We start from the raw sequence: 25751 nt of genomic DNA, 5'->3' as shown, positions 1-25751 counted from the left end.
AGGGAGGGAGGAAGAAAGAGGAAGGAAAGGAAAGGAGGGAGGAAGGAAGGAGGGAAGAAAGGAAGGAATGGAGGGAGGAAGGAAGGAAGGAAGGAAGGAAGATAGGAGGGAGGGAGGAAAAGAGGAAGGAAGGAAAGAAGGACAGAGGAAAGAAAGAAGGCGGGAAGGAAGGAAAGGAAGGAGGGAAGAAAGGGGGATGGAGGAAGTACAGACAGAAGGAAGGAAGGGAGGAAAGAAGAAACAGTCAAAACAGACGGGGGTCAACTTAACTTGGGAGGACGACACGAAGGTTTAAAAAAATTAAAAAAAAAAAAAAAAAAAAAAGGGCTTTTCAAAATAAAATGTATGATCTCTGGTATCATCGCTCGTCTTCAAGTATAATTTCTTTGTCTCTCTAAAGAGTCTAAAATCACATTATGTTGGGTGTTTGGTGTCTGGGTCATTAAGTACGTACAGCTGAGACTCTCTCCTCTCCTCTGTACCCATCGAGTGTTCCCATCCCATCTCTCATCTCTCTCTAATCCTAAATAAAGACATCTGGGTTCCTTTCCCTGAGCTCTTAAGGAACGCCCCCCCCCCCCCCCCCCCCCCCCATCGACCCCCCCCCCCCCCTCCACCCCCCCCCCACCTATGGAATTTAAAGTATAAGCATTTCTTCTTCTTCTTCTTTTTTTTTGTCATGCAGATCCGACTTGTTATAGTTTTGTTATAAATAAAATCAAGAAAATACCAATCCCTTTCTTTCTTTCTTTCTTTCTTTCTCTTTCTCTCTCTCTTTCTTTCTTTCTGTGAATCACTTAGAGGTAGATATTAGAACCTAGTAGCAGGGTTTTTTTTTCTTTAAGGAGATTGGTTCGGGACCCGGGGCCGTTAAAAGGTTAAAAGGTTAAAAGGTTAAAGTGTGTGTGTGTGTGTGTGAGCGGCCCGCCCTCTTCGTCCTAACACTCCTAACGCTCACGTAGCACCGTCGTCGTGTCCCCCCCGGTTTTTAAAAAACTTTTTTTTTTTTAGTCCGTCTTCCAAACTACGTTGAGGATCTTCACGACTTCCTCGTAGATGATGAAGACGATGGCCACGTCCATGCACACCCGACCCAGCCGAGGAACGGTACCTTTGTAGAACCTGAACAGGAGAGAAGAAAGAGAAAGAGAGAGAGGGTGTGTGTTACTACAGGGGAATAATAGGTAATGAAAGAGGAAGGGAGGAAGGGAGGGAGGGAGGGAGGGAGGGAGGGAGGGAGGAAGAAAGGAAGGAAGGAAGGAAGGAAGGAAGGAAGGAAGGAAGGTGGGAGGAAGGAAAAGAGGGAGGAAGGAAGGAAGGAAAGGAAGGAAAGGAAGGAAAGAAGGGAGGAAGGAAAGATGGAGGGAAGGAGGGAGGGAGGAAGGAAGGAAGGAAGGAAGGAAGGAAGGAAGGAAGGAAGGAAGAAAGGAAGGTGGGAGGAAGGAAAAGAGGGAGGAAGGAAGGAAGGAAAGGAAGGAAAGGAAGGAAAGAAGGGAGGAAGGAAGGATGGAGGGAAGGAGGGAGGAAGGAAGGAAGGAAGGAAGGAAGGAAGGAAGAAAGGAAGGTGGGAGGAAGGAAAAGAGGGAGGAAGAAGGAAGGAAAGAAGGAAGAAAGGGACGAAGGGAAGGATGGAGGGAAGGAGGGGAAAAAAGGGAGGAAGGAAGGACGGAAACAAGGGAGGAAGGAAGGAAGGGTGGAAGGAAAGGAGGGAGGAAGAAGGAAGGAAGGAAGGAAGGAATGAAGGAAGGAAAGATGGAAGGAAGAAGGACAGATGGAAGGAAGAAAGGAGGAAGCAAGGTAAGAAGAAAAGAAGGAAGGAAGGAAGGAAGGAAGGGAGGAAAGGAAGGAAGGAAAGGAAGGAAAGAAGGGAGGAAGGAAGGAAGGAAGGAAGGTGGGAGGAAGGAAAAGAGGGAGGAAGAAGGACGGAAACAAGGGGAGGAAGGAAGGGAAGGGTTGAAGGAAAGGAGGGAGGAAGAAGGAAGGAAGGAAGGAAGGAAGGGAGGAAAGGAGGGTGGGAGGAAGAAGGAAGGAAAGATGGAAGGAAGAAAGGGAGGAAGTGGGCTGGAATGGACTCCTCGGCGGGCCGGTTTTTGGAAGGAAGGAGCAAAGAAAAGAAAGAAAGGTGGAAAGGACAGATGGAAGGAAAAGAAGACAGGAAGGAAAGTGGGCCGGACTAGACCCCTCTTTGGACCGTTTTCTGACCCGCGGGCCTCATGTTTAACCCCCTCTGCTCTGTATGAACTTACGCCTTTGGTCCTTCGTGCTTCATGATCTTGACGGCACAGTCCAGCGTGCTCTTATACTTGTGAGCTTCAAGACCCTGTCGAGTAAAGACACACACACACACACACACACACGTTAATCACTATACTTACAGTTATATTATGATGTCATTATATAATTTATTTAAAGGGTTATTGCACCAACCTGCATTCTGGTCTTAATGACGTCCAGCGGAGTGTTTCCGAACACGCTAGCAGCTCCGGCAACGGGCTTACCGAACGATCCGGTTATCAGAGGGTTAATGGATTTGTTGGGGTCGTCGCCTTGGTGATGAAAAAAATACACACACAGACACAGAGGAGAGAGAGAGAGAGAGAGAGAGAGAGAGAGAGAGAGAGAGAGAGAGAGAGAGAGAGAGAGAGAGAGAGAGAGAGAGAGAGAGAGAGAGAGAGAGAGAGAGAGAGAGAGAGAGAGAGAGAGATGAGTTTTGGGCTGGGTTAGTGGCAGCTTTATTTATATAGCACATTTCATACATAAAACTACGACGTCGTATTAGGGTCATATAAGTAAAAAAAAAAAAAACGGACCTGGAGGAGGGGGGATAATATTCCGTGATTTCTGAGATTACAGTTGCAATTTTGTGAGAAAGGAAGGGACGAAGGAAGGAAGGAAGGAAGGGAAGGAGGGAGGAAGAAGGAAGGAAAGGAGAGAGGAAGGAAGGAAGGAGGGAAAGGAGGGAGGGAGGAGGAAGGAAAGGCGGGAGGAAGGAAGGAAGGAAGGAAGGATGGAGGGAAAGAGGGAGGAAGGAAGGAAGGAATGAAAGGAGGGAGGCAGGAAGGAAGGAAGGAAGAAAAGAAGGAAAGGAAGGAGGGAGGAAGGAAAGGAGGGAGGGAGGAAGGAAGAAAGGAAGGAAGGAGGGAGGAAGGAAAGGAGGGAGGAAGGAAGGAGGGAAAGAAGGAAGGAAGGGAAGGAGGAAGAAGGTAGGAAAGGAGGAAGGAATGAAGGAAAGGAAGGAAGGAATGAAGGAAGGAAAGATGGAAGGGAGGAAGGACAGAAGGAAGGAAGGAAGGAGGGAATGAAGGAAGGAGGGAGGAAGGAAGGAAGGAGAAAGGAAGGATGGAAGGAAGGAAGGAAGGAAGGATGGAAGGAAGGAGGGAAGCAAGGAATGATGGAGGGAAGGAGGGAGGAAGGAAGGAAGGAAGGAAGGAAGGAAGGAAGGAAGGAAGGAAGGAATTAAAGGAGGGAGGAAGGAAGGAAGAAAGGTAGGAAGCAAGGTAGGAAGAAAAGAAGGAAAGGAAGGAGGGAGGAAGGAAGGAAGGAAAGGAAGGAGGGAAGGTAGGAAGGAAGGAAGGAGGGAGGGAAGGAGGAAGAAGGTAGGAAAGGAGGGAGGAAGGAAGGAGTTAGGGTTAGTAAAGTATGGAAACAAAGTACAGAAAAATATAAAAGAGAAAAATAAAATGAAAACTAGAAATAGAGCGTTAAATAAAAGTTTGCAGCATAAAATAACGATTTCCTGTAAAATCATTAACAGGACGTAGAGTAGAGTATAAATGTGGTTCGTCACCTTTGTACCAGTTCCTCAGTGATGTCATCACGTAGAAGCGGATCGCCTGGTTGGATCCTTGTTTCAGCACCGTGGCCGTTAAGCCTTGATACGTTCCCTTCAGGCCTGAGGACACAGCAGCAGTATCATCAGCTTCAGCTTCCTACTTCCTGTTTCCTACTTCCTACTTCCTGCTTCCTGCTTCTGAGTCATGAACACTTAGATTAACCCTTAAACAGACAACGTGCACCAGGAGATACAGACTCTTTAACCTTCGTGTTGTCCTCCAGGGTCCTTCCTCTGTCCTTCCTTCCTTCCTTCCTTCCTTCCTTCCTTCCTCTGTCCTTCCTTCCTTCCTCTGTCCTTCCTTCCTTCCTCTGTCCTTCCTTCCTTCCTCTGTCCTTCCTTCCTTCCTTCCTTCCTTTCTCAGATCTAAGTTCAGCTGTTAGGGTAAATGTTCCCTCCTTCTGTCCTTTCTTCCTTCCTTCATCTGTCCTTCCTTCCTTCCTCCCTCCTTTCCTTCCTTCTTCCTCCCTCCCTTCCTTCCCTTCCTCCATCCTTTCCTTCCCTTCCTTCTTCCCTCCTTTCCTTCCTACCTTCCTTCCTTCCTCCCTCCTTCCTTTCCTTCCTTCCTTCCCTTCCTCCCTCCTTTCCTTCCTTATTCCCTCCTTTCCTTCCTCCCTCCTTTCCTTCCTTATTCCCTCCTTTCCTTCTTTCCTTCCTCCCTCCCTCCTTCCTTCCTTTCCTTCCTTCTTCCTCCCTTGCTTCCCTTCTTTCCTCCTTTCCTTCCTTCTTCTGTCCTTTCCTTCCTTCCTTCTTTCCTTCATTCCTTCCTTCCTTACTTGAGGTGCAAATGACATAACTAGTAAGGTCTGTTTAAGGGTTAATAATGAGGCTATAAAAAGATATTACACTCTAAATCAGGGGGTTAAACATGAGGTCCGGGGGATAGAAGCGGCCCACCGAGGGGCATGATCTGGCCTACTTTCCTTCCTGTCTTCCCTCGTTCCTTCCATCTGTCTGTCCTTCTTTCCTTCCTTCCTTCTGTCTGTCATTCCTTCTTTCCTTCCTCCCTTCATTCCTTCCCTCTTTACTTCTGTGGTTCTTTCTTTCTTTCCTTCCTTCCTTCCATGTGTCCTTCCTTCTTTCCTTCCTTACTTACTTCATTCATTCCTTCCTAACTTACTTACTTACTTCCTTCCTTCCTTCCTTCCGTCTGTCTGTCCTTTTTTCCTTACGCCCTTCATTCCTTCCTTCCTTACTTCTGTCCTTCCTTCTTTCTCTCCTTCCTACCGTCATTCGTTCCTGACTTCCTTCCTTCTCTGCTTTCTTCCTTCCATCTTTCCTTCCCTCCTTACTTCTTTCTGTCCTTCCTACCTTCATTCCTTCCTTCCTTCTGTCCTTCTTTCTTTCCTTCCTTCTTTCTGCCCTTCTTTCCTTCCTCCCTTCATTCCTTATTTCTTTCTTTCTTTCCTTCCATGTGTCCTCCCTTCTTTCCTTCCTTACTTACTTCATTCATTCCTTCCTAACTTCCTTCCTTCCTTCTCTCCTTCCTTCCTTCCATCCATCTGTCTGTCCTTCTTTCCTTACGCCCTTCATTCCTTCCTTCCTTCCTTACTTCTGTCCTTCCTTCTTTCTCTCCTTCCTACCTTCATTCGTTCCTGACTTCCTTCCTTCTCTGCTTTCTTCCTTCCATCTTTCCTTCCCTCCTTACTTCTTTCTGTCCTTCCTACCTTCATTCCTTCCTTCCTTACTTCTGTCCTTCTTTCTTTCCTTCCTTCTTTCTGCCCTTCTTTCCTTCCTCCCTTCATTCCTTATTTCTTTCTTTCTTTCCTTCCTTACTTCTGTCCTTCCTTCTTTCCTTCCTTACTTACTTCATTCATTCCTTCCTAACTTCCTAACTTCCTTCCTTCCGTCTGTCTGTCCTTCTTTCCTTACGCCCTTCATTCCTTCCTTCCTTACTTCTGTCCTTCCTTCTTTCTCTCCATCCTACCTTCATTCGTTCCTGACTTCCTTCCTTCTCTGCTTTCTTCCTTCCCCCCTTACTTCTTTCTGTCCTTCCTACCTTCATTCCTTCCTTCCTTACTTCTGTCCTTCTTTCTTTCCTTCCTTCCTTCCTTCTTTCCTTCCTCCCTTCATTCCTTATTTCTTTCTTTCCTTCCTTCCTTACTTCTGTCCTTCCTTCTTTCTTTCCTTCCCCTTTCCTCCTTTCATCCATCCTTTCTTCCTTCCTCCCTCCCTTACTTCTGTCCTTCTCCTTCCGTCTGTCCTTCTTTCCTTCCTCCCTTCTTTCTTTCTTTCTTTCCTTCTTCCCTCCTCCCTTTCTTCCATGCTTCCTTCTCTTTCCCTCCTTCCTTCCCTCTTTTTAATGGATTGTTCTGTATGTTTCCCTTTAATGAAGAAGAGTTTAACTCTCCTGCTCTAAATTACAGATGTGATGAGAAACAACCTCCAGTAGCGAAGTCTGGCCAGTAGGTGGCAGTAGAAACCTTTCTTACCTTCAGTTCTAATGATCTCTCTCACTCCATGGAAGAATCCTCTGTACTTTGGGTTCGCTGACGTCTGATCGTGGATGAATTTCACCTAAAATGAAACAATAAAACAATAATTAACAGATTAAATGAGCCAAAAGTGTCTGAGGAAAGCTTCAAGGTGCAAAACAGCAGGAAGGAAGGAAGGAAGGAAGGAAGGACAGATGGAAGAAACGGAGGAAGGAAGGAAGGAAGGAAGGTAGGAAGGAATGTAGGAAAGAAGAAAGGACAGATGGAAGAAACGGAGGAAGGAAGGAAGGAAGGTAGGAAGGAAAGAAGGAAGGAAGGTAGGATGGAAGGAAGGAAGGAAGGAAGGAAGGAAGGGAGGAAGAAACAAAGGAAGGTAGGAAGGAAGGACAGATGGAAGAAACGGAGGAAGAAAGGAAGGAAGGAACGAAGAAAGGAAAAAAGGAAGGTAGGAAGGAAGGACAGATGGAAGAAACGGAGGAAGAAAGGAAGGAAGGAAGGAAGGAAGGAAGGACCGAAGAAAGGAAAACAGGAAGGTAGGAAGGACAGATGGAAGGAAGGAAAGAAGAAAGGACAGAGGAAGGAAGGAAGGAAGGAAGGAAGGAAGGAAGGAAGGAAGGAAGGAATGAAGGAAGGAAGGAATGAAGGTAGGAAGGACAGATGGAAGGAAGGAAAGAAGAAAGGACAGAGGAAGGAAGGAAGGAAGGAAGGAAGGAAGGAAGGAAGGAAGGAAGGAAGGAAGGAACAGCTACAGAAACATTAACTAAAAGCTCTTTAAAAGCTTCCTTCCTTCCACCTTTCCTTCTTTCTTCCTCCCTTCATCATCCTTCCTTCTTTCCTTCCTTCCATCATTCCTTCCTTCCATCATTCCTTCTCTCCCTCCTTCCTTCCTTCTTTCCTTCCTTCCTTCCTTCCTTCCATCATTCCTTCCTTCCTTCCTTCCTTCCTTCCTTCCTCCTTTCCTTCTTTCATCCTCCCTTCCATCATTCCTTCCCTCCTTCCTTCTTCATCCCTTCCTTCCTTGACTCAAGGACAACAGGAGGGTTAAAGGAAGCTATTCTTTTCCTATTCCTCTCTTTTTTTATTATTAAACAACAGACAGGAAATGACATGTTTAGTTTCCTTATCTGAGACGTTCTCATGTGTGATGTTTAGTTCATAAATGACTCAAACTATTAGAGAAGTAACCACATTTAGAAACTCTGTGTGAGCTCTTTCCAGGATATTAATGTCACATGGAAACTCTTTCTCATGTACATGGACAGTATGCAGCTATAGCCTCTAATACAGCGGGTGTCAAACATAGGGCTCGTGGGCCACATACAGACCAATTTGTTCTCATAAGGGCCGGATCATTAAAAAGATGGAAGGAAGGAAGGAAAGACAAAAAGAAGGAAGGAAGGAAGGATGGAAGGAAGGAAGGAAGGAAGGAAGGAAGGAAGGAAAGACAGACAAAAGGAAAGAAGGAAGAAAGGTAGGAAGGACAGAAGGAAGGAAGGAAAGAAAGAAGGAAGGAAAGAAAGAAGGAAGGAAAGAAAGAAGGAAGGAAAGAAGGAAGGAAGGAAGGAAGGAAGAACAGAAGGAAGAAAGGGAGGAAGGACAGATGGAAGGAGGAAAGGAACGAAGAAAGGAAAAAAAGGAAGGTAGGAAGGAAGGAAGGAAGGACAGATGGAAGGAAGAAGGGAAGGAAGGAAAAGAACACAGAAAGGAAAGTGGGCCGGATCGCACCCCTCAGCGGGCCGGTTCTAGCCCACGGGCCGCATGTTTGACACCCCTGCTCTAATACATGGGTCAAACATAGAGCTATTTAGTTTTTCAGTTTGCTTTTTTTTAATTTCAGTTTAGTTTTAGTTCATTTAACAAGTGATTAAGTAGGTTTAGTTTAGTTTTTCAGGTATTAGGAGGAAAGGCTTTGATCAGTAGAAGCTGTAAAAGATGAAATAATGCTGACACTGAGGTAACATGAGCTGTGTTTGTGTTAATCTCTCTACTGGTACTAGTCCGTTATCTCAACAAGTCAAAACTGAACACAATACAGTAAAAATGGAGAAAATGATCAGAAAACTAGAACTAAGCTGATTGTTTCATTAGTTTTTCATTTTTGTTCTTTATAGATTTTATTCAGTTATAAACTAAATGATTTGTTCACTGCTAGTCTTAGTTTGTAGTGAACTATAATAACCCTGCTCCATGTCTATAAAGCCCTAAACGGCTTCACTCCACAGTACATCTGACATTTAAAATGAACCTCAGGGGTTTTCTGGCTCTCGGCCCTTAAGTAGTTGTTCCAAAAGTTCATGAAGCAGTTTGAGGCTTTTGTGACCACAGCTGTTAAAATATCTCTACAGACTGTATTAGATGTGCTCCAACATTAAAGACTGTGTAAAGTGAATTCAGACATTTTCTTCTAAACACATTAAATAGGTCATAAATGTATTTCTAAAAAAGGTGTAAAAAGCATTTCAACCATTTAGATTTGAATTGTGGAGCTAGGCTTCACACACTGTGTTTCAACATTTCTGTGTTCAGGATTTAGTGATTAGCATAAACCCGCCCCTGCTGCTGTAGAGGTAGAAATACATTCAGCACACACTACTACTACTGCAGTCTACAGTTAGCCAGTTAGCTGAGTTAGCCGCCGAGCTAGTCACCGAGTTAGCCACCGAGCTAGCCACCCCTGCTGCTGTAGAGGTATAAATACATTCAGCACACACTACTACCACTACAGTCTACAATTAGCTAGTTAGCTGAGTTAGTAGCCGAGTTAGCCGCCGAGCTAGCAGCCGAGTTAGCCGCCGAGCTAGCAGCCAAGCTAGCAGCCGAAATAGCCGCCGAGCTAGCAGCCGAGTTAGCAGCCAAGTTAGCAGCCAAGTTAGCAGCCAAGTTAGCAGCCGAGCTAGCAGCTGAGTTAGCAGCAGAAAGCTCTCAGATGTAGCGTCCATGTTTCTGGTAGAGGTGGTGACTTTGATGGACAGGTGACACTTGGTAGGGGGCGGGGTTTCAGCGGACAGTGTTGCAGGTTTAATTAATTTTTTTTTTACCTTTACTGTCTCCATAGGACAGACTACGACCACAGCTTCGGCCACTCCAGCACCGAGTCCGCAGAAGAATCCTCGCTTGCTGTCTAGTTTACCGCTCTCGTCCCGCATCTTATTACTAAGGAACTCAAACACTCCAAATCTGTAAGTCAACAGAGAATTAGAAAAAAAACACACAATTAATGACCTGGATTAGAAAATAAAATGTAAGTATATCATTTACAGAGGCTATCTAGGTTAATAAATAGGGAGGACACGCCCTGCCAACTCAAATATTATTCTATATAAACAGATTATAACTGATTTACAGTATAAAGCATTAGTGAGTTATTAATTAACCAGTAATAAATATTTATCACAGCTTATCAGGGCTGCACTTAATATTTGTTTTCTAAAAGTAGGTCATCATAGTTTCTATAGTGTCTAGTATAGTATTTTTCTTGGTTGACAAATAATCAAAAAAACAATTAATCAATTATCAAAATTGTTGCATTTTAATTAGGGCTGTCAGCGTTAACCTGTTTATCGCGATTAGATTAATGCAATCCATAACGCTTTATTATTTTAAATCGCATTTTAGTGTTGCAAGCCTTTTTGTCCCTTCTACTCCCCCGTAGACGGCTCCTCTAGCTGTAGCGCTATGCTTTGAAGTGGCCTCCTGCAGTAAACCTACCGCGCTGATGGAAAGTAAGAGAGCTACTGGACTTTTGAACGGCTTGTTTAACTTTAAAACACTTCCAGACGCTTCAGTTGACAAGTCAAAAGTAAAATGCAACCTGTGTCAAACGGAGTTTAACTACCACCGGAGTACGTGGAGTTTGAGTTAGCACCTCCACGCTAAACACCCAGGTGCAGCCAAGCCAGCCTCAGCTCCACCAAAGGACCATTTTGGAGTGTGGGAGTCGCAGCAGAGCCGTGATTGATTCCCAGTTAAGACACTCTGGTAAGAAATGCTTTACATTATGGGCTTAAAACTGCCTTCAAATGTAAAATAACAGGATCTTAAACATGCAATTCAAAACGCGATTAATCGCGATTAACTAGGGAAATTCTGTGATTAATCTCGATTAAAAAAATTAATCGTTTGACAGCCCTAATAATAACTGATTATCTTTGACTATGGATGCATTATAATGGTCACTTTTCACTATTTTCTCACATTTTTAGCCCTAATTCAGAAGTATGTTAGGTTGTAGTGTTTTATGTTCATTACCTGACAGCTGCTTTAGGTATCGAGCCGTACAGCAGAGAGCTGAGACCTCTGTACAAACCCCTCACCCCATGACTGTTCACCGTCTGCTTCACACAGTCACCTGCGGGAGAGAAGAAAAACAAGGAAGAGAGGGGGATGAGTGAAAGAAGAAGAAGAACATAAATAAGAAGAACAAAAGGCAAGACACTGATTTCTTGTTCTGGTGTCCAAAAAAATGTTTCACTGCTGCCAAGAAAACGTTTCTTTAGTCAATGTGATTGTTAAACCTCCTGTTGTCCTCGAGTCAAGGAAGGAAGGGAGGAGGAAAGGAGGAAGAGAGGAAGGAAGGAAGGAAAGGAGGAAGGAAGAAGGAAAGGAGGAAGGAAGGAAGGAAGGAAGGAAGGGAGGAAGAAGGAAGGAAAGGAGGAAGGAAGGGAGGAAGAAGGAAATAAAAGAGGGAGGAAGGAAGAAGGAAGGAAATGAGGGAGGAAGGAAGGAGGGAATGAAGGAAGGGAAGAAGGAAGGTAGGAAGGTGGGAGGGGGAATTGAGAAGGAGGGAGGAAGGAAGGAAGGACGGAGGAAATAAGGAAGGTAGGAGGAAAGAAGGACAGAGGAAAGAAGGAAGGAGGGAAGGAAGGAAGGTAAGAAGGAAGGAAGGACGAAGGAAAGAAGGAAGGTGTGCGTGTGTGTGCGCGTCTCTCTGTGTGTATGTGTGTGTGTGTGTGTGTGTGAGTGTGTGTGTCTCTGTGTGTGTGTGTGTGTATGTGCTTGTCTGTGTGTGTGTGTGTGTGTGTGTGTGTGTGTGTGTGCTTGTCTCTGTGTGTGTGTGTGTGTGTGTGTGTGTGTGTGTGTGTGTGTGTGTGTGTGTGTGTGTGTGTGTGTGTGTGTGTGTGTCTGTCTCTGTGTGTGTGCGTGTCTCTGTGTGTGTGTGTGTGTGTGTGTGTGTGTGTGTGTGTGTGTATGTGTGTGTGTGTGTGTGTGCTTGTCTCTGTGTGTGTGTGTGTGTGTGTGTGTGTGTGTATTGCAGCTAAAACAACAGGCGTTCATACTGAGTTTCTGCTCTGTGTCAAAGTTCACGAGCTCTTATCAAACAAACGCTGACTTACTACACAAACACACATCTGTTTGTTCGTGTTTCCACCCAAATCTGCAGTAACCACGACGACGACGTCAGAAGTTACTCTGGATCGTTAGACGGTAGGATCAGAAGATTTGATGATGAAATCTAAAAAACGTGTGCAGAGTAAATACTTTGCACTGATAATAAAATCTACATCATAAATCAGAAGCTGCTGATAATAACTGTAGAGACCAGTTACAGCTTTAAACAGTAACTGAGGGTAGAAGAGCTTTTACTGTCCATCAGACTAGAGAAGATTAGATTTACTCTTAATGGCTCCCTAAACTTATCTGAAAAGACTTGGAGACCTCTCCTAAATTATATTGACTCTCTGACATCTCTGTCTGATTCTGATGTCTGATGTCTGATGACTGAGTGCCCCCCCCCCTTTTTTTAAATTTAAATGTTTTAATATTATTATTATTTTTTTTTTAATTTTAAAAATGTTAATATATTTTTTTTAAATTTTAAATATTATTATTTTTTTTTAATTTTAAAAATGTTATTATTATATTTTTAATTTTAATTTTTAAATATTATTTTTTAAATTTTTTAATATTATTATTTTTTTATTTTAAATATTTTTTTAATTTTATTATTTTTATTTTTTATTTTTTTTAATTATTATTATCATTATTATTATTATTAATTTTTTATTTAACTTTATTTTTATTTATTTAATTGCAATTGATCTTTATTGATTGATTTATTCATTCATTTATTTTTTTGTTTTTTTCTCGTCTTTTTCTTTCTCATGTATTGTTTTATATGTATTCGGTATTATCAATATGCCCTGGTTCGCCGTACAACGATAACTGCTCTCCTCCTCTCCAATTAGTGGATCAAAGGAAAATTAATAAACTATTTTGCAAAAAATATTAGGGTTACAACCTTTTAAATGTGATTATTTGATGCCTTTGTATGTCACATATATTATAAAAATAAAAAAGGAAGGCATAAGAACAATAATAAGGATATAATACAGTGTGACGACTCAGTTAGTGCATTAATTAATAAAGACATATGAGCATATAAAAAGGAAATATAGTTTTATTATTATCACATGTGATCATAGCAATGAGATAATTATAATATTTGAGGTGTAAGAACCAGACCCAGACTTACTGATGCCTTTGTATTTGGGAGGGTTGGCCTTCTCGTCCAGCTGCAGCTGTGTTTTTACGTACTCTGTGGGGAAGGTGATGCAGATCTCTATTCCTCCTGCAATGCCTCCTGAAATATCACAAAACACAGAAAGAGCAGAAAGCCATGAGGAAACATTTTAAAACCAGAGAGATAGAAACATGAAGACTTTAAAGGTTTTTCTGTCAACGTCACACAAATGCATCTCAGGGAGGAGGAATCATCGTTAATATGACAAAAGTGCATCAACACACCAAACCCTGGCAAACAACAAATATACACTAAATATATTATTATTTATTAAATTGATTAATATTTGTCACAGCTGTAGAACATCATCAACGGAAATGTACTGTAAGTAATTTATCAGAAAATTACAATTTAAACTTTAATACTTGTTTCAAAAATGTAAAATATTTCATTTAAATGGGAAAGTTGATTAACCCTCCTGTTGTCCTTGAGTCAAGGAAGGAAGAAAGAAGGAAAGGAGGAAGGAAAGGGGGGGAGGGGGAAATGAGGGAGGAAGGAAGGAGGGAAGGAAGGAAGGAAGGACGGAGGAAAGAAGGAAGGTAGGAGGGAGGGAGGAGGAAAGAAATTGAGAAGGAAGGAAGGAAGGAAGGGGGATGGAGGAAGGAAGGAAGGGAAGAAGGAAGGAAGGACGGAGGAAAGAAGGAAGGTAGGAGGAAGGAAGGAGGGGAGGAAGAAGGAAAGAAAGGAAGGAGGAAGGAAATGAGGGAGGAAGGAGGGGAAGAAGGAAGGAAGGATGGAGGAAAGAAGGAAGGTAGGACGGAGGAAAGAAGGAAGGAAGGACGGAGGAAAGAAGGAAAGAAATTGAGAAGGATGGAGGAAGGAAAGGAAGGAAATAAGGAGGGAGGGAGGGAGGGAGGGAGGGAGGAAGGAAGGACGGAGGAAAGAAGGAAGGTAGGAGGAAGGAAGGAAGGAAGGAAGGAAGGAAGGAAGGAAGGTAGGAGGAAGGAAGAACGGAGGAAAGAAGGAAGGTAGGAGGAAGGAAGGAAGGAAGGAAGGACAGAAGGAAGGAAAAAATGGGGATGAAAGAAGGAAAGGAGGAACAGTCAAAACAGACGGGGTCAATTTGACCCGGGAGGACGACAGGAAGGTAAAGAAAAATAAAAAGCATAAATTAAAAGAGAACATTTCTCAGTAATAGATAAGTTTTAAGTTTTAAGTTTTAAGTTTTAAGTTTGAGGCGAGGTGCACGTTAGTCGTCATCACCACAGTCAATACAAAGTTTGCTTCATGCATGTTTGCTCTCATCTCCAGATTCCACCTTAAAACTCTGGCGCTCACACATCTGCCGTTCAACAGCAAACACGCAGCCGGCCGCTGATTGGCTCGGCTGATCTCAGTGTGACTGAGCCGAGAGATACTCCCCCTTGGCCTCCGTCCAAACCAAGGGGGTGTGTAGCCTTCAGAGCCTTCAGAGCACACAGTGTTCACCACAGTACCGCTCAACAACACACACCAGCAGTCAGGGGTCTGATTCCTCTGATGCATGAGGAAGAGGAGGAAGGTGAGGAAGAGGAGGAAGGTGAGGAAGAGGAGGAAGGTGAGGAAGTTTGCATGAAGCAGAGAAAAGCAAACTGCAAAATGGTTTCAGAAATAACCACAAAAAAAAAAAAAAAAAAAAATTCACTAAAAACTGATAAAAGAAGCTTTAACCCTCCTGTTCTCAGGTCAAGGAAGTAAGGAGAGAAGGAAGGGAGGGAGGAAAGAAAGGAGTAAGGAGGGAGGGAGGGAGGAAAGGAGGAAGGAAGGAAGGGAGGGAGGGAGGAAGGAAGGAAGGAAGGAAGGAAGGAGGGAGGGGAGGAAGGAAGGAAGGAAAGGAGTAAGGAGGGCGGGAGGAAAAGAGGAAGGAAGGAAGGGGGGGGGAAGGAAGGAAGGGAGGGAGGAAAGGAGTAAGGAGGGAGGAAAAGAGGAAGGAAGTAAGGAGAGAAGGAAGGGAGGAAAGGAGGAAGTAAGGAAGGAAGGTATGAGGAAGGAAAAGAGTAAGGAGGGAGGGTGGAAGGAAAGGAGGAAGGAAGGACGGAAGGAATGAATGAGGTAGGAAAGGAGTAAGGAGGGATGGAGGAAAAGAGGAAGGAAGTAAGGAGAGAAGGAAGGAAGGAAAGAAGGAATGAATGAATGAGGAAGGAAGGAAGGAATGAGGAAGAAAGGGAGTACGGAGGGAGGGAGGAAAAGAGGAAGGAAAGGAGGACGGGAGGGAAGGGAGGGAGGAAAGAAAGGAGTAAGGAGGGAGGGAGGAAAGAAAGCAGTAAGGAGGGAGGGAGGAAGGAAGGATGGAAGGAAGGAAAGGAGTAAGGAGGGAGGGAGGAAAAGAAAGAGAAAAAAGAAAGAAAGAAAGAAGAAACAGTCAGAGCACATAGTGTTCACCACAGTACCGCTCAACAACACAAACCAGCAGTCAGTCAGTCAGTCAGTCAGCGGTCTGATTCCTCTGATGCATGAGGAAGGGGAGGAAGGTGAGGAAGGTGAGGAAGAGGAGGAAGGTGAAGAAGTTTGCACGAAGCGGAGAAAAGCAAACTGCAAAATGGTTTCAGAAATAACCACAAAAAAGAGGGTGCTGTTTGAAGTAAAGGAGCTGAAAAAGTTTAATAACTAAATAAATAAATTCACTAAAAACTGATAAAAGAAGCTTTAACCCTCCTGTTGGAGGAAGGAAGGAAGGACAGGAGGAAGGAAGGAAGGAAAGGAGGAAGGAGGAAGGAAAGGAGTAAGGAGGGAGGGAGGAGAGGAAGGAATGAGGAAGGAAGGAAGGAAGGAAGGGAGGAAGGAAAGGAGGAAGGAAGTAAGGAGAGAAGGAAAGGAGGAAGGAAAAGAGGACGGAAGGAAGGAAGGAAGAGAGGGAGGAAAGAAATGAGTAAGGAGGAAGGGAGGAGAGGCAGGAATGAGGAAGGAAAGGAGTAAGGAGGGAGGAAGGAAGTAAGGAGAGAAGGAAGGGAGGAAAGAAAGAAAGAAAGAAAGCATGCTTTCATCGTCTTTTACCAATTTATAAAAAGGGTTCTTTGTTGATGGTTGGAGCTTTAACATGCATTCTTCCTACCCCAAATGTCATGCACACACACACACACACACACACACACACACACACACACACACACACACACACACACACACACACACACACACACAGTTGAAGCCTACAATCAGACATGCAAGTCAGGCTGCTTGTGCTTCGTCTAATCACTGTTTTTTATTTTTTATATTTCAAAAAGCACCAAAATACCAAACCGCAGCTAGTTATGACACACGTAGGCATTCCTTTGGTTAGACGCTGTTTCTGGCTCTAACTACCAATTAAAGCCGACTCAAAAAACATTCCACATCATCATCATCATCATCATCATCATCTGCAAAACAAGCCCCCATGTTGTACCTGCATGGCGTCCCAGGAAGTCAAGCAGCTGGAGAAAGACAAAGGAACCAGTTTATCAAGTCCAGCATGTATGGACAGTTAGACAGGACAGGTGTAGTGGAAGTTAGAGGGTGATGAAGAGGAGGGAGGAAGGTGGGAGGAGGTGGGTGGGGGGTCGCTAACTGTATTTTAATGCAATAGTAACACAAAACTCAACAATAATAGCTGCAATAAAAAGATGATTGAAAGAAAATTAATTGCCAGTTTAAAAGAAATCGGATTATTTGATGTTTGGTTTTATTTTGAAGGAATTGAGTAATTTTTAGTTTGGTTTTATTTTGAAGGAATTGACTAGTTTTAGTTTGTTTTTATTTTGAAGGAATTGAGTAGTTTTTAGTTTGGTTTTATTTTGAAGGAATTGACTAGTTTTTAGTTTGGTTTTATTTTGAAAGGAATTGACTAGTTTTAGTTTAGTTTTATTTTGAAGGAATTGAGTAGTTTTAGTTTGGTTTTATTTTGAAGGAATTGACTAGTTTCAGTCTAGTTTTTACTTAGTTTTAGTTTTTCAGGTATTAAGAGAAAGCCTTGACTTGTAGAAGCTGAAAAGGATGAAAGAATGTGTGGCACCAAATATGTTTTATCATCAAGTCCTTTTTAATTTCCTTCTTTAACCACGAAGCATAGCGGCTGCTGCAGGACAGGAAGTCATCGAGGGAGATAACGAAGCTGAATTTATCTGCAATTCAGTTTAGTTTAGTTAGTTTTACATTATTCATTGTAGTTTTTATTTTAATTTCAGTTAACTAAATTATTTTTCATTGCTAGTTTTAGTATTAGTCTTATTTTTAGTTAACTATAATAACTCTGGGCAGAACAAGACATTTAATGACATCACCTTGCTGCCTTTGCACAGTGATTAATCTAGAAACACATGCAAATAGCTGCAGACTAGTCCAGACGAAACTAAAACTCTTCTATTTGACAGTTGAAAGAGCAGACGGAGAGACATGACAGGCAAGTTTTGAGGCAAAGAACCGAGCTGCCACGTTTGCAGTTATGTGATATATGTCTTTTTAACCCTGCAGGTGACAGAGAACCTGCAAGGCCGACATTTTGTTAATGGTTGTTTTGCAGACTGCAGGACTCGGGTGTTACAGTATGCATGCTGGCTCAATGTCACGGCTAACAGGCTAACTGAGTCACTGCAGTGTAAAGAAGACATTGATTATGAATCTGGTTCCACCTGAGTTTAGGTGTCATGTTTTGACTCAATATATTGATTTACATTTTTTACAGTTTAAATAAAACACGTCTACTATTTTGAGCCACTACACTACATCTATGAGTCAAATCCATTTAATTAAGTTCTGATAATTAAAGCTAGAATAATGTGTGACTGCAGTAATTCAAGCATGTAGCGATACTAGCAGTAGGGCTAGGTATCGGTACTCTATCCTTTAAAGTATCGACTGAAATAAAGTAGTATTGAAAGGTCGCCTGTCACGGCTAACAGAGTCACTGCAGTGTAAAGAAGACATTGATTATGAATCTGGTTCCACCTGAGCTTAGTGTCATGTTTTAGACTCAATATATTGATTTACATTTTTTACAGTTAAAATAATAAACACTACTATTTTGAGCCACTACACTACATCTATGAGTCAAATCCATTAAATTAAGTTCTGATAATTAAAGCTAGAATAATGTGTGATTATAGTAATTTAAACATGTAGCGATACTAGCAGTAGGGCTAGGTATCGGTACTCTATACTTTTAAGGTATCAACTGAAATAAAGTAGTATTGAAAGGTCGCCTGTCATGGCTAACAGAGTCACTGCAGTGTAAAGAAGACTTTGATTATGAATCTGCTTCCACCTGAGCTTAGGTGTCATGTTTTGACTCAATATATTGATTTACATTTTTTACAGTTTAAATAACACGTCTACTATTTTGAGCCATTACACTACATCTATGAGTCAAATCCATTTAATTATGTTCTGATAATTAAAGCTAGAATAATATGTGATTACAGTAATTCAGGCATGTAGCGATACTAGCAGTAGGGATGGGTATTGGTACACGATACTTTTAAGGCAGGGTTGTCAAACTAATTTTCATTCAAGGGCCAAATACAGACCAATTTGATCTTATGTGGGCCGGATCATTAAAAAGATGGAGGGAAAGAAGGAAGGAAGGAAATACAGGCAAAAGGAAGGAGGGAAGAAAGGTAGGAAAGAGAGATAGTGAAGGACGGACAGACAGGCGGAAGGAAGGAAAGAAGGAAGGACAGACAGAAGGGAGGAAGGAAGAAAGGAAGGAAGGGCAGATGAAAGGAAGGACAGAAGGAAGAAAGGAAAGAAGGGCAGATGAAAGGAAGGACAGAAGGAAGAAAGGAAGGAAGGACAGAAGGAAGGAAGGAAGGAAGGAAGGAAGGAAGGAAGGAACGAAGAAAGGAAAAAAGGAAGGTAGGAAGGACAGATGGAAGGAAGGACAGAAGGAAGGAAGGAAGAGAGCACTGGATGGCAAGTGGGCCAGATCGCAACCCTTGGTGGGCCGCATGTTTGACGCCCCTATTTTAAGGTATCTACTGAAATAAAGTAGTATTGAAACATCGTCTGTCAATCGATACCTACAATCGATCCTTTTTGCACCTAGAGCCAGAAAACATGACTATATATGGACTTCCTCACAGCCAATCAACACCAGCACTCTTCGATTTAATGCTGGATGGGTATCGAATGAAGTACTCAGTTGGTATCTGTATCACTTTAACCCTTAAACAGGCCTTACTAGTTATGTCATTTGCACCTAAAGGAAGGAAGGAAGGAAAGGAGGGAAGAAGGAAGGAAAGGAGGGAGGAAGGGAAGGAAGGGAGGAAGAAGGAAGGAAAGGAGGGAGGGAGGAAGGAAAGAAGGAAGAAGGAAGGAAAGGAGGGAGGGAGGGAAGGAAGGGAGGAAGAAGGAAGGAAAGGAGGGAGGAAGGGAAGGAAGGGAGGAAGAAGGAAGGAAAGGAGGGAGGGAGGAAGGAAAGAAGGAAGAAGGAAGGAAAGGAGGGAGGGAGGGAAGGAAGGGAGGAAGAAGGAAGGAAAGGAGGGAGGGAGGAAGGAAGGAAGGAAGGAAGGTTGGAAGGAAAGGAGGGAAGAAGGAAGGAAAGGAGGGAAGAAGGGAAGGAAGGGAGGAAGAAGGAAGGAAAGGAAGGAGGGAGGTAGAAGGATGGAAAGGAGGGAGGGAGGGAGGGAGGAAGGAAGGAAGGAAGGGAGGGAGGGAGGAAGGGAGGGAGGGAGGGAGGGAGGAAGGAAGGAAGGGAGGGAGGGAGGAACTTAGATCTGAGGAAGGAAGGAAGGAAGGAAGGGCAGAGGAAGGAAGGAAGGAAGGAAGGACAGAGGAAGGACCCGGGAGGACAACAGGATGGTTAAAGAGTCTGTATCTCCTGGTGCACGTTGTCTGTTTAAGGGTTAAGAGTACTTGGATTGGTACCGGTAGTATCATCATTTAGTAAATGATACCCAGCCTTAGCTAGTAGGGGTCATTAATGGATGAATTTATGAATGAGATTGCATAATAATATCTGATGTTGAGATGTGAACTTATACGTTTACTTTCACACTTTTACTGTATGACATTTATTTGCCTGTTAAAAGTGAAGCATAGACTGTATAAAAATAACAGACGAAGTCACCCTGACGTCACCCATTGGACTCCCGCTTTGAAGCCTAGAGTTTGACATTTTGACTGTTTCCATGTTGTTTTTTGGAGCCAGACGAAAAACAAGAGTGTAGAGCTAAGGAGGGTCCAGGCTCAAAGTACAGCACCTCTTGTATCAACATGGCAGCAACTAGCTTATCCCAAGGTAGCCACACCCTAAAACACACCCTGCTTTATCGTCTATTTTACTCTGAACAGGGCTATAATTTACAAAATGGACATCATAAATAATTGAGATCATAAACTCATACGGTAACTGTTTACTGAGGTAATAAATGAAGTGAGGGAAGTAGGGTCGTTTTCTCATAGACTTCCATATAAACAGACTTTTTTTTTGGAGCCAGTGGAGTCGCCCCCTGATGGCCGTTTGAGAGAATGCAGGTTTAAGGCACTTCCGCATTGGCTTCACTTTTCAGACCTTGATGTTAAGCTACAGCCAGGAGACAGTTAGCTTAGCTTAGCATAATGACTGGAAATGGGTGGAAACAGCTAGCCTGGCTCTGTGACCAAAGGTTGAAAGAAATCTGCTTACTAGCACCTTTAAAGCTGATGTTATATATTGTTTGTTCAATATGTAGGAAAGTAGGGTCATGGTTTTAGTTAACTGCCAGATAAATTCTTCACAGTGACTTTCTGAGCCTGAGCCAACCCCTGATTTCCAGTCCTTATGCTAAGCTAAGATAAACCACTTCTTACTCTAGCATCATATTGACTTTACAGACAAGAGATCGGCATCCATCTTCAAGAAAGTGTATTTCCCAAAAGAGTCAAACTATTCCTGTAGAGGCATTCGTTTAGCATTGATTCTGGAGACACCGACCACAACAAAGACAACATATCAATACAGATTACTCCAGAGTTTACCCACTGTAATACCAAGCTGTCTGCTTCAGTGGGGATCAGGGGGTTTTACAAAGCTTTGGCATGTGACTGAGTCATTCTCTGCCAGCCGGAGAGTGACCACTTGTGACTTTTCTGATAGCTGCCACGTCATCCCGTCAGCTCACTCTACTATCAGGATTCACGGAGTGCAAACAAAGTGACTCGTGCTCATTGATTCATTGATTCTGGGTCGTCCTTTTATGTCGTGCTTATGCAGCATTCACGTCAAACGGGGGCTTTAGCAGCGTCATCTGACAGCTCAGGCAAGGTTGTATGATAAGCAAATTGGACACGAGAGGGTTTACAATACTGTGCATTCAAATTATACTATTATACCTATTACATTTTGATTAAATTACAATCTAACCACATACTGCTGCTCATTTGAGGCATCTATGCTTTCTTAGTTTCCAAGCCCTTTCATATAATAGAGGGCTAAGTCGGAGCTTTTAGATAAAAATGGGTGTTTCCCAGTTGCAATTGTGAATTCAGTGTTGTCATGAACTTTATTTGCAAGTTAGAAACCCATAATTATTATAACTCTTAACAATACTTAAAAAAAAACAATGCATCTAGTAGTTTTTTTACGATTCATGCCATGACTGAATAAGAAAAAGCCGGATAATTCATCTTGACAGCTCATGCCTGTTTTGTAAAAAAGGTCCTGACCTGGACTTGTGACAGGCATGTTGTAACGCAGGTGAATGTGTGCAGGGGCTGACAGAGCAATGTGCTTTGTCATCGTGGCTCGTGGAGGCAAACATGAAGGCCCGGGCCTCAGTGAGTCCTCTCAGCACACAGTATGAGGGCAACAGGTCAACAGAAAAGGCCCGACCGAACTGCAAAGAGTAATGCACGTAAAACTAGAGACAACAGAGCTTTACTCTTGAACTTTTATGGTTCAAATATTATCAGTGGCACCACTGATTCAGCACACAAGATCATAGAAGAACAAGAAAAGGACTAAAAACTATTAATTTATCTGTAAAATGTTGCTTATTAATGTCCCATTGATGTAAAAGCCAATGATAAATCATTTAATCTCTATGTGTTTGTATCTTTATCTTCCTCTACTTACATTTTAACTGTGTACAGACAAACTAATTGCATTTAAAAGTCTCTGATCAGCTTCTATTGAGCTTCAGCAGTCTGAGTTAGTCATATCAAGTGATATCTGACACATTTACAGTCTTTTTAGCATCAAAGAGTAATGCACGTAAACCTAGAGACAACCAAGCTTTACTCTTGAACTTTTATGGTTCAGATATTATCAGTGGCACTACAGATTCAGCACCAGTCAGCTCTTTGCTTCCTATTGATGTTGCAACATTACCAATAATGATTGCCTTGTACTGTAGTGTGGAGTTTGATCATCTGTCACTGATTGACTAATACCAAAGTTCGCATCAATCCGGTTTCTTTGGAAAAAAGGCCTTTAGCTAAAGTTTCACAGACATACCAGACAATCCAACCTCAAGTCTTCAAACTAAGTAACAGGTTTTGCCGTTGTAGCCCGAAGCTGAGATCATCTGTCATGGCAAGTCTGTTACAACCAATAAGGTATTAAGATATTTAACGAGATTAGCCATAAATCTGGCCTGAAATGAAAGCTTTCTCTGTAGTGCAACAGGATTCTCTCACAGATTTCCACTTGCTTTGGTTGTTTTTGTTCCAACTGTGAAGAGGAAAGTCAATAGGGCTGCAACTAATGATTATTTTCATACTTTAAAATAGTGTTAGGGTTAGGGTTAGACCTCCCAAACCTTATGGTATTCTATTTAGAGCTGCAATGACTAGTCAATTAATCAGTGAGTTGAGCAACAGGAAATTAATCAGCAACTATTTTAATATCATTGGAGTCACTTTTTAAGCCAAAATGTCAAACTGTTGATAGTTTTAGTTTCTCAAATGTGAAACTGTGCAGTCTTTCCTTGCCTTACATTAGAGTAAATTGAATTTCTTTGGTCTTTAGACTAATGGTTGCCAATTTTGTCCAAACCGAAAACATGCTGTGTTGATTTGTGTTCCCGTTAAAAAGTTTAAACCCATAGAGTTTTGCTGAGTCGCACCATGGACGGACCATATCACAAGTTGGGTTGATGTGTCCTTCACCAAACTACAAAGCGGGTCACAGGGACGTCAGATGGGCTTCGTCATCATTCAGGGACGAGCTGGCTAGCTTTCAGTTTAGCCGCTGATAACTTGAATGGGATAAATGATTCAATGGTGGAGCTCTTCTTGACTTTACAAGTGTTATCGGACCAAATGCATCAAATTCTGATAGAGAAACAAGTCATTTCGGAGGGGTGTTGACACTAAAATAGAAGTATCCACCGTTAAGGCTGGGCAATATATCGATATTGATGGTCTTTTTTTATTCCTTTTATTTATGCTTACTCCTTTTATTTATTTATGCTGTTGGGATAAGGACTGATCTAAAAGAAAGTTTCATTGTCTGAATATGTTGTGAAACCACCAATAAGCATCCCTACAATATCGATATCGAGGTATTTAGTCAAATATATTGTGATACTTGATTTTATCTATATATCGTCCAGTCCTATCCACCGTTTTAACAGATGCTCCTTTAAACCACGAGTCACAGCCAAGCATATTTCCTGGGGGGCTTCGATTAAACAGCATTAAAGAGGGTGCAGCTTTTAAATATCATCAACTCAAGACGGGTGCATCATCAGTTTAAGACACCTTTAAGTGGGTATAACTGTTTTAATTGATTGAAATGCCAATCTCTGCCTTACTGGGCCGATGCAACAAGTCAAACCAAATCAAGCCCAGCCAGCACATGTATGAAAACCTCAAGGTGTCTCCTACTTCAGTGTAAAGTCCATACTCAGGTTTTTATGCACTTGTGTAAACTGAATATTGGACCAGAAGTGGCTCCAAATTACTTGTGATGTCACAAATCAAGCTTGTATAGGCCCGCCCCTTAAAAATCTGATTTTTAATTAGCTTTGAATTAAACTTTTCACTTTCAGGCAACGTGCACCAGGAGATACATACATATATGATACCTTAATAGGGGCAAGTATCCTGGTGGAGATACAACTCATAAAACCCAAAATACACTAAATATTTTTAAAATTATTTGTGTAAAATGTTTACTTAGGTGCAAATAAGATAACCAGTAACACCAAAGTAAATAAAAAAGAAGAATTTTCGCATGTCATGTTTCACTTCTGCCTGTTTAAGGGTTAATATCGTATAAGAAATAATACAAATGAATATAAAATAAAATAAAAACCCTCCTCTGTCAAACTGTGCACGTTCATCATCCTGCACATTGAAGCTTAAACATCCAAAGTAAAGTCACAATAAACCAAATTAAACATTTCTCCTGAGTGGAGGGTGGACTAAGATTGCAGTGTAATTGCAGCAGAGGCCTCTGATCTCATCTGCAGATTAAGTAATAAAACTTGTAAACAACTTGAGTGCGTGGAGAAAAACTTGCTCCTCCTGCAACTGTCCCACATAAACTTTCTTACCTGCCAGGATAGCTTTGCCAGGGTGAGTAAATTTGGGTTTCCCCGCCGGAGCAGCAGCTGCAGCAGCCAGACACTGAGGTCTCTGAAACGGGCTCACGAATCTTGGTTGTCCGGACATGACTGCGATAAAACCGGCCTTAAAAACTTTTTCTTTTTATATCAACACGGACGTGCTCCACTGCAGCAGCTAAAAAACAAAAAGCGAGTGAGCCCCCTTTTCAAGCCTTCATGCAGTCTCTGGGTGCTTTGTGCAGGAGTCGCGATGCAACCGTGCAGAGGCAACACAGGACGAGCTGACCATTGGACTTTAAGCTCTGAGCAGGAGTTGATAATAATGTCTGTGTACTTTTTTTGACAGTGAAGTTTCCCTCCGTGGCTCACAGCGGCTGATAGCGTCGAGTCAGTGTTCATTCAGGGCGGGGCAGCACTACTCCACCAAACACCAACCTCCTCCACCACCCCATCACGGAAAAACGCCATGATTGTCATGAATATTTAAGGTGGACTGGAGTGTTCGCTTGCAATGTGAAACCAGGCCTGCAGAGGGCGCTGTGTTTCCGCTCCACCTCAATGATGAATGAATAAGCATAAAAAGGATCAGTTCATAATTATTCAACTGTGTCTTAAAAATAGCAGTAATCATTCCTCCTGTTCATACTGACTATTAAAATATCTCCTTCAAATGTTGCTTTTTGATGTAAAGTGATGCATTTAAAGTAGATGATCAGCTTCTATTGAGCTTCACCAGTGTGAGTTTGTCATATCAGTGATATCTGACACATTTACAGTCTTTATAGCATCAGAGTCCCTCTTAGTGCTTCCTGTTGAGCTGTGGTGGAAGTATAGTAACAAAAAGATAGAAAATAGTAGTAAACTATCCGTCAAAATCTCCCAGAGCTCAAGTTGACACATTTAAATGAAGTCCACAATCAAAAGATATTCAGTTTAAATGTCACACAAGATCATAGAAGAAGAAGAAAAGCTTCAAACTGAACCTGGAGACAAGAAAAGGACTAAAAACTATTAATTTATCTGTAAAATGTTGCTTATTAATGTCCTGATAAATCATTTAATCTCTATGTGTTTGTATTTTTATCTTCCTCTACTTGCATTTTAACTGTGTATAGACGAACTAAAGTCATTATAAAGTCTCTGATCAGCTTCTATTGATCTTCAGCAGTGTGAGTTACTATAGTTATTATAGTTACTATGGTAATAGTGTGAGTTAGTCATATCAAGTGATATCTGACACATTTACAGTCTGTTTAGCATCAGATTCCCTCTTAGTGTTTCCTGTTGAGCTGTGGTGGAAGTATAGTAACAAAAAGACTTTGCTACTAAAAACACTGTAACGTTGAAACATAGAAGATGAAGATTTGACTCATTTGGACGCTGAAGCTTCATATTAGCTTCAGAAGGAGGACTGTGGATTTAGTCCTCCATCACTTCCATTATAAACATTATGAAGGATCTTCTAATGGTCAGTATGAACAGGAGGAATCATTACAGCAAGTAAAAACACATTTAATGTT

The 25751-nt window shown here is 42.2% G+C and overlaps 1 protein-coding gene across 1 annotated transcript; it reads right to left on the bottom strand.

The window, feature by feature from the left end:
- Positions 1-633: 633 nt before the first annotated feature.
- Positions 634-24624, bottom strand: LOC128380703 (tricarboxylate transport protein B, mitochondrial). Its single transcript, XM_053340573.1, has 9 exons — positions 24220-24624; positions 12740-12847; positions 10516-10615; positions 9306-9444; positions 6265-6349; positions 3788-3892; positions 2428-2546; positions 2247-2320; positions 634-1122 (listed from the first exon to the last, which is right to left on the bottom strand). Exons 1-9 carry the CDS (start codon positions 24335-24337, stop codon positions 1008-1010), a joined length of 963 nt encoding a protein of 320 aa, XP_053196548.1. The 5' UTR covers positions 24338-24624; the 3' UTR covers positions 634-1007.
- Positions 24625-25751: the final 1127 nt, after the last annotated feature.

The sequence above is a fragment of the Scomber japonicus genome, chromosome 19 (genome assembly GCF_027409825.1).
Source record: "Scomber japonicus isolate fScoJap1 chromosome 19, fScoJap1.pri, whole genome shotgun sequence".
Lineage (NCBI taxonomy): Eukaryota > Metazoa > Chordata > Actinopteri > Scombriformes > Scombridae > Scomber > Scomber japonicus.
This window is presented reverse-complemented; position numbering and strand designations above follow the sequence as displayed.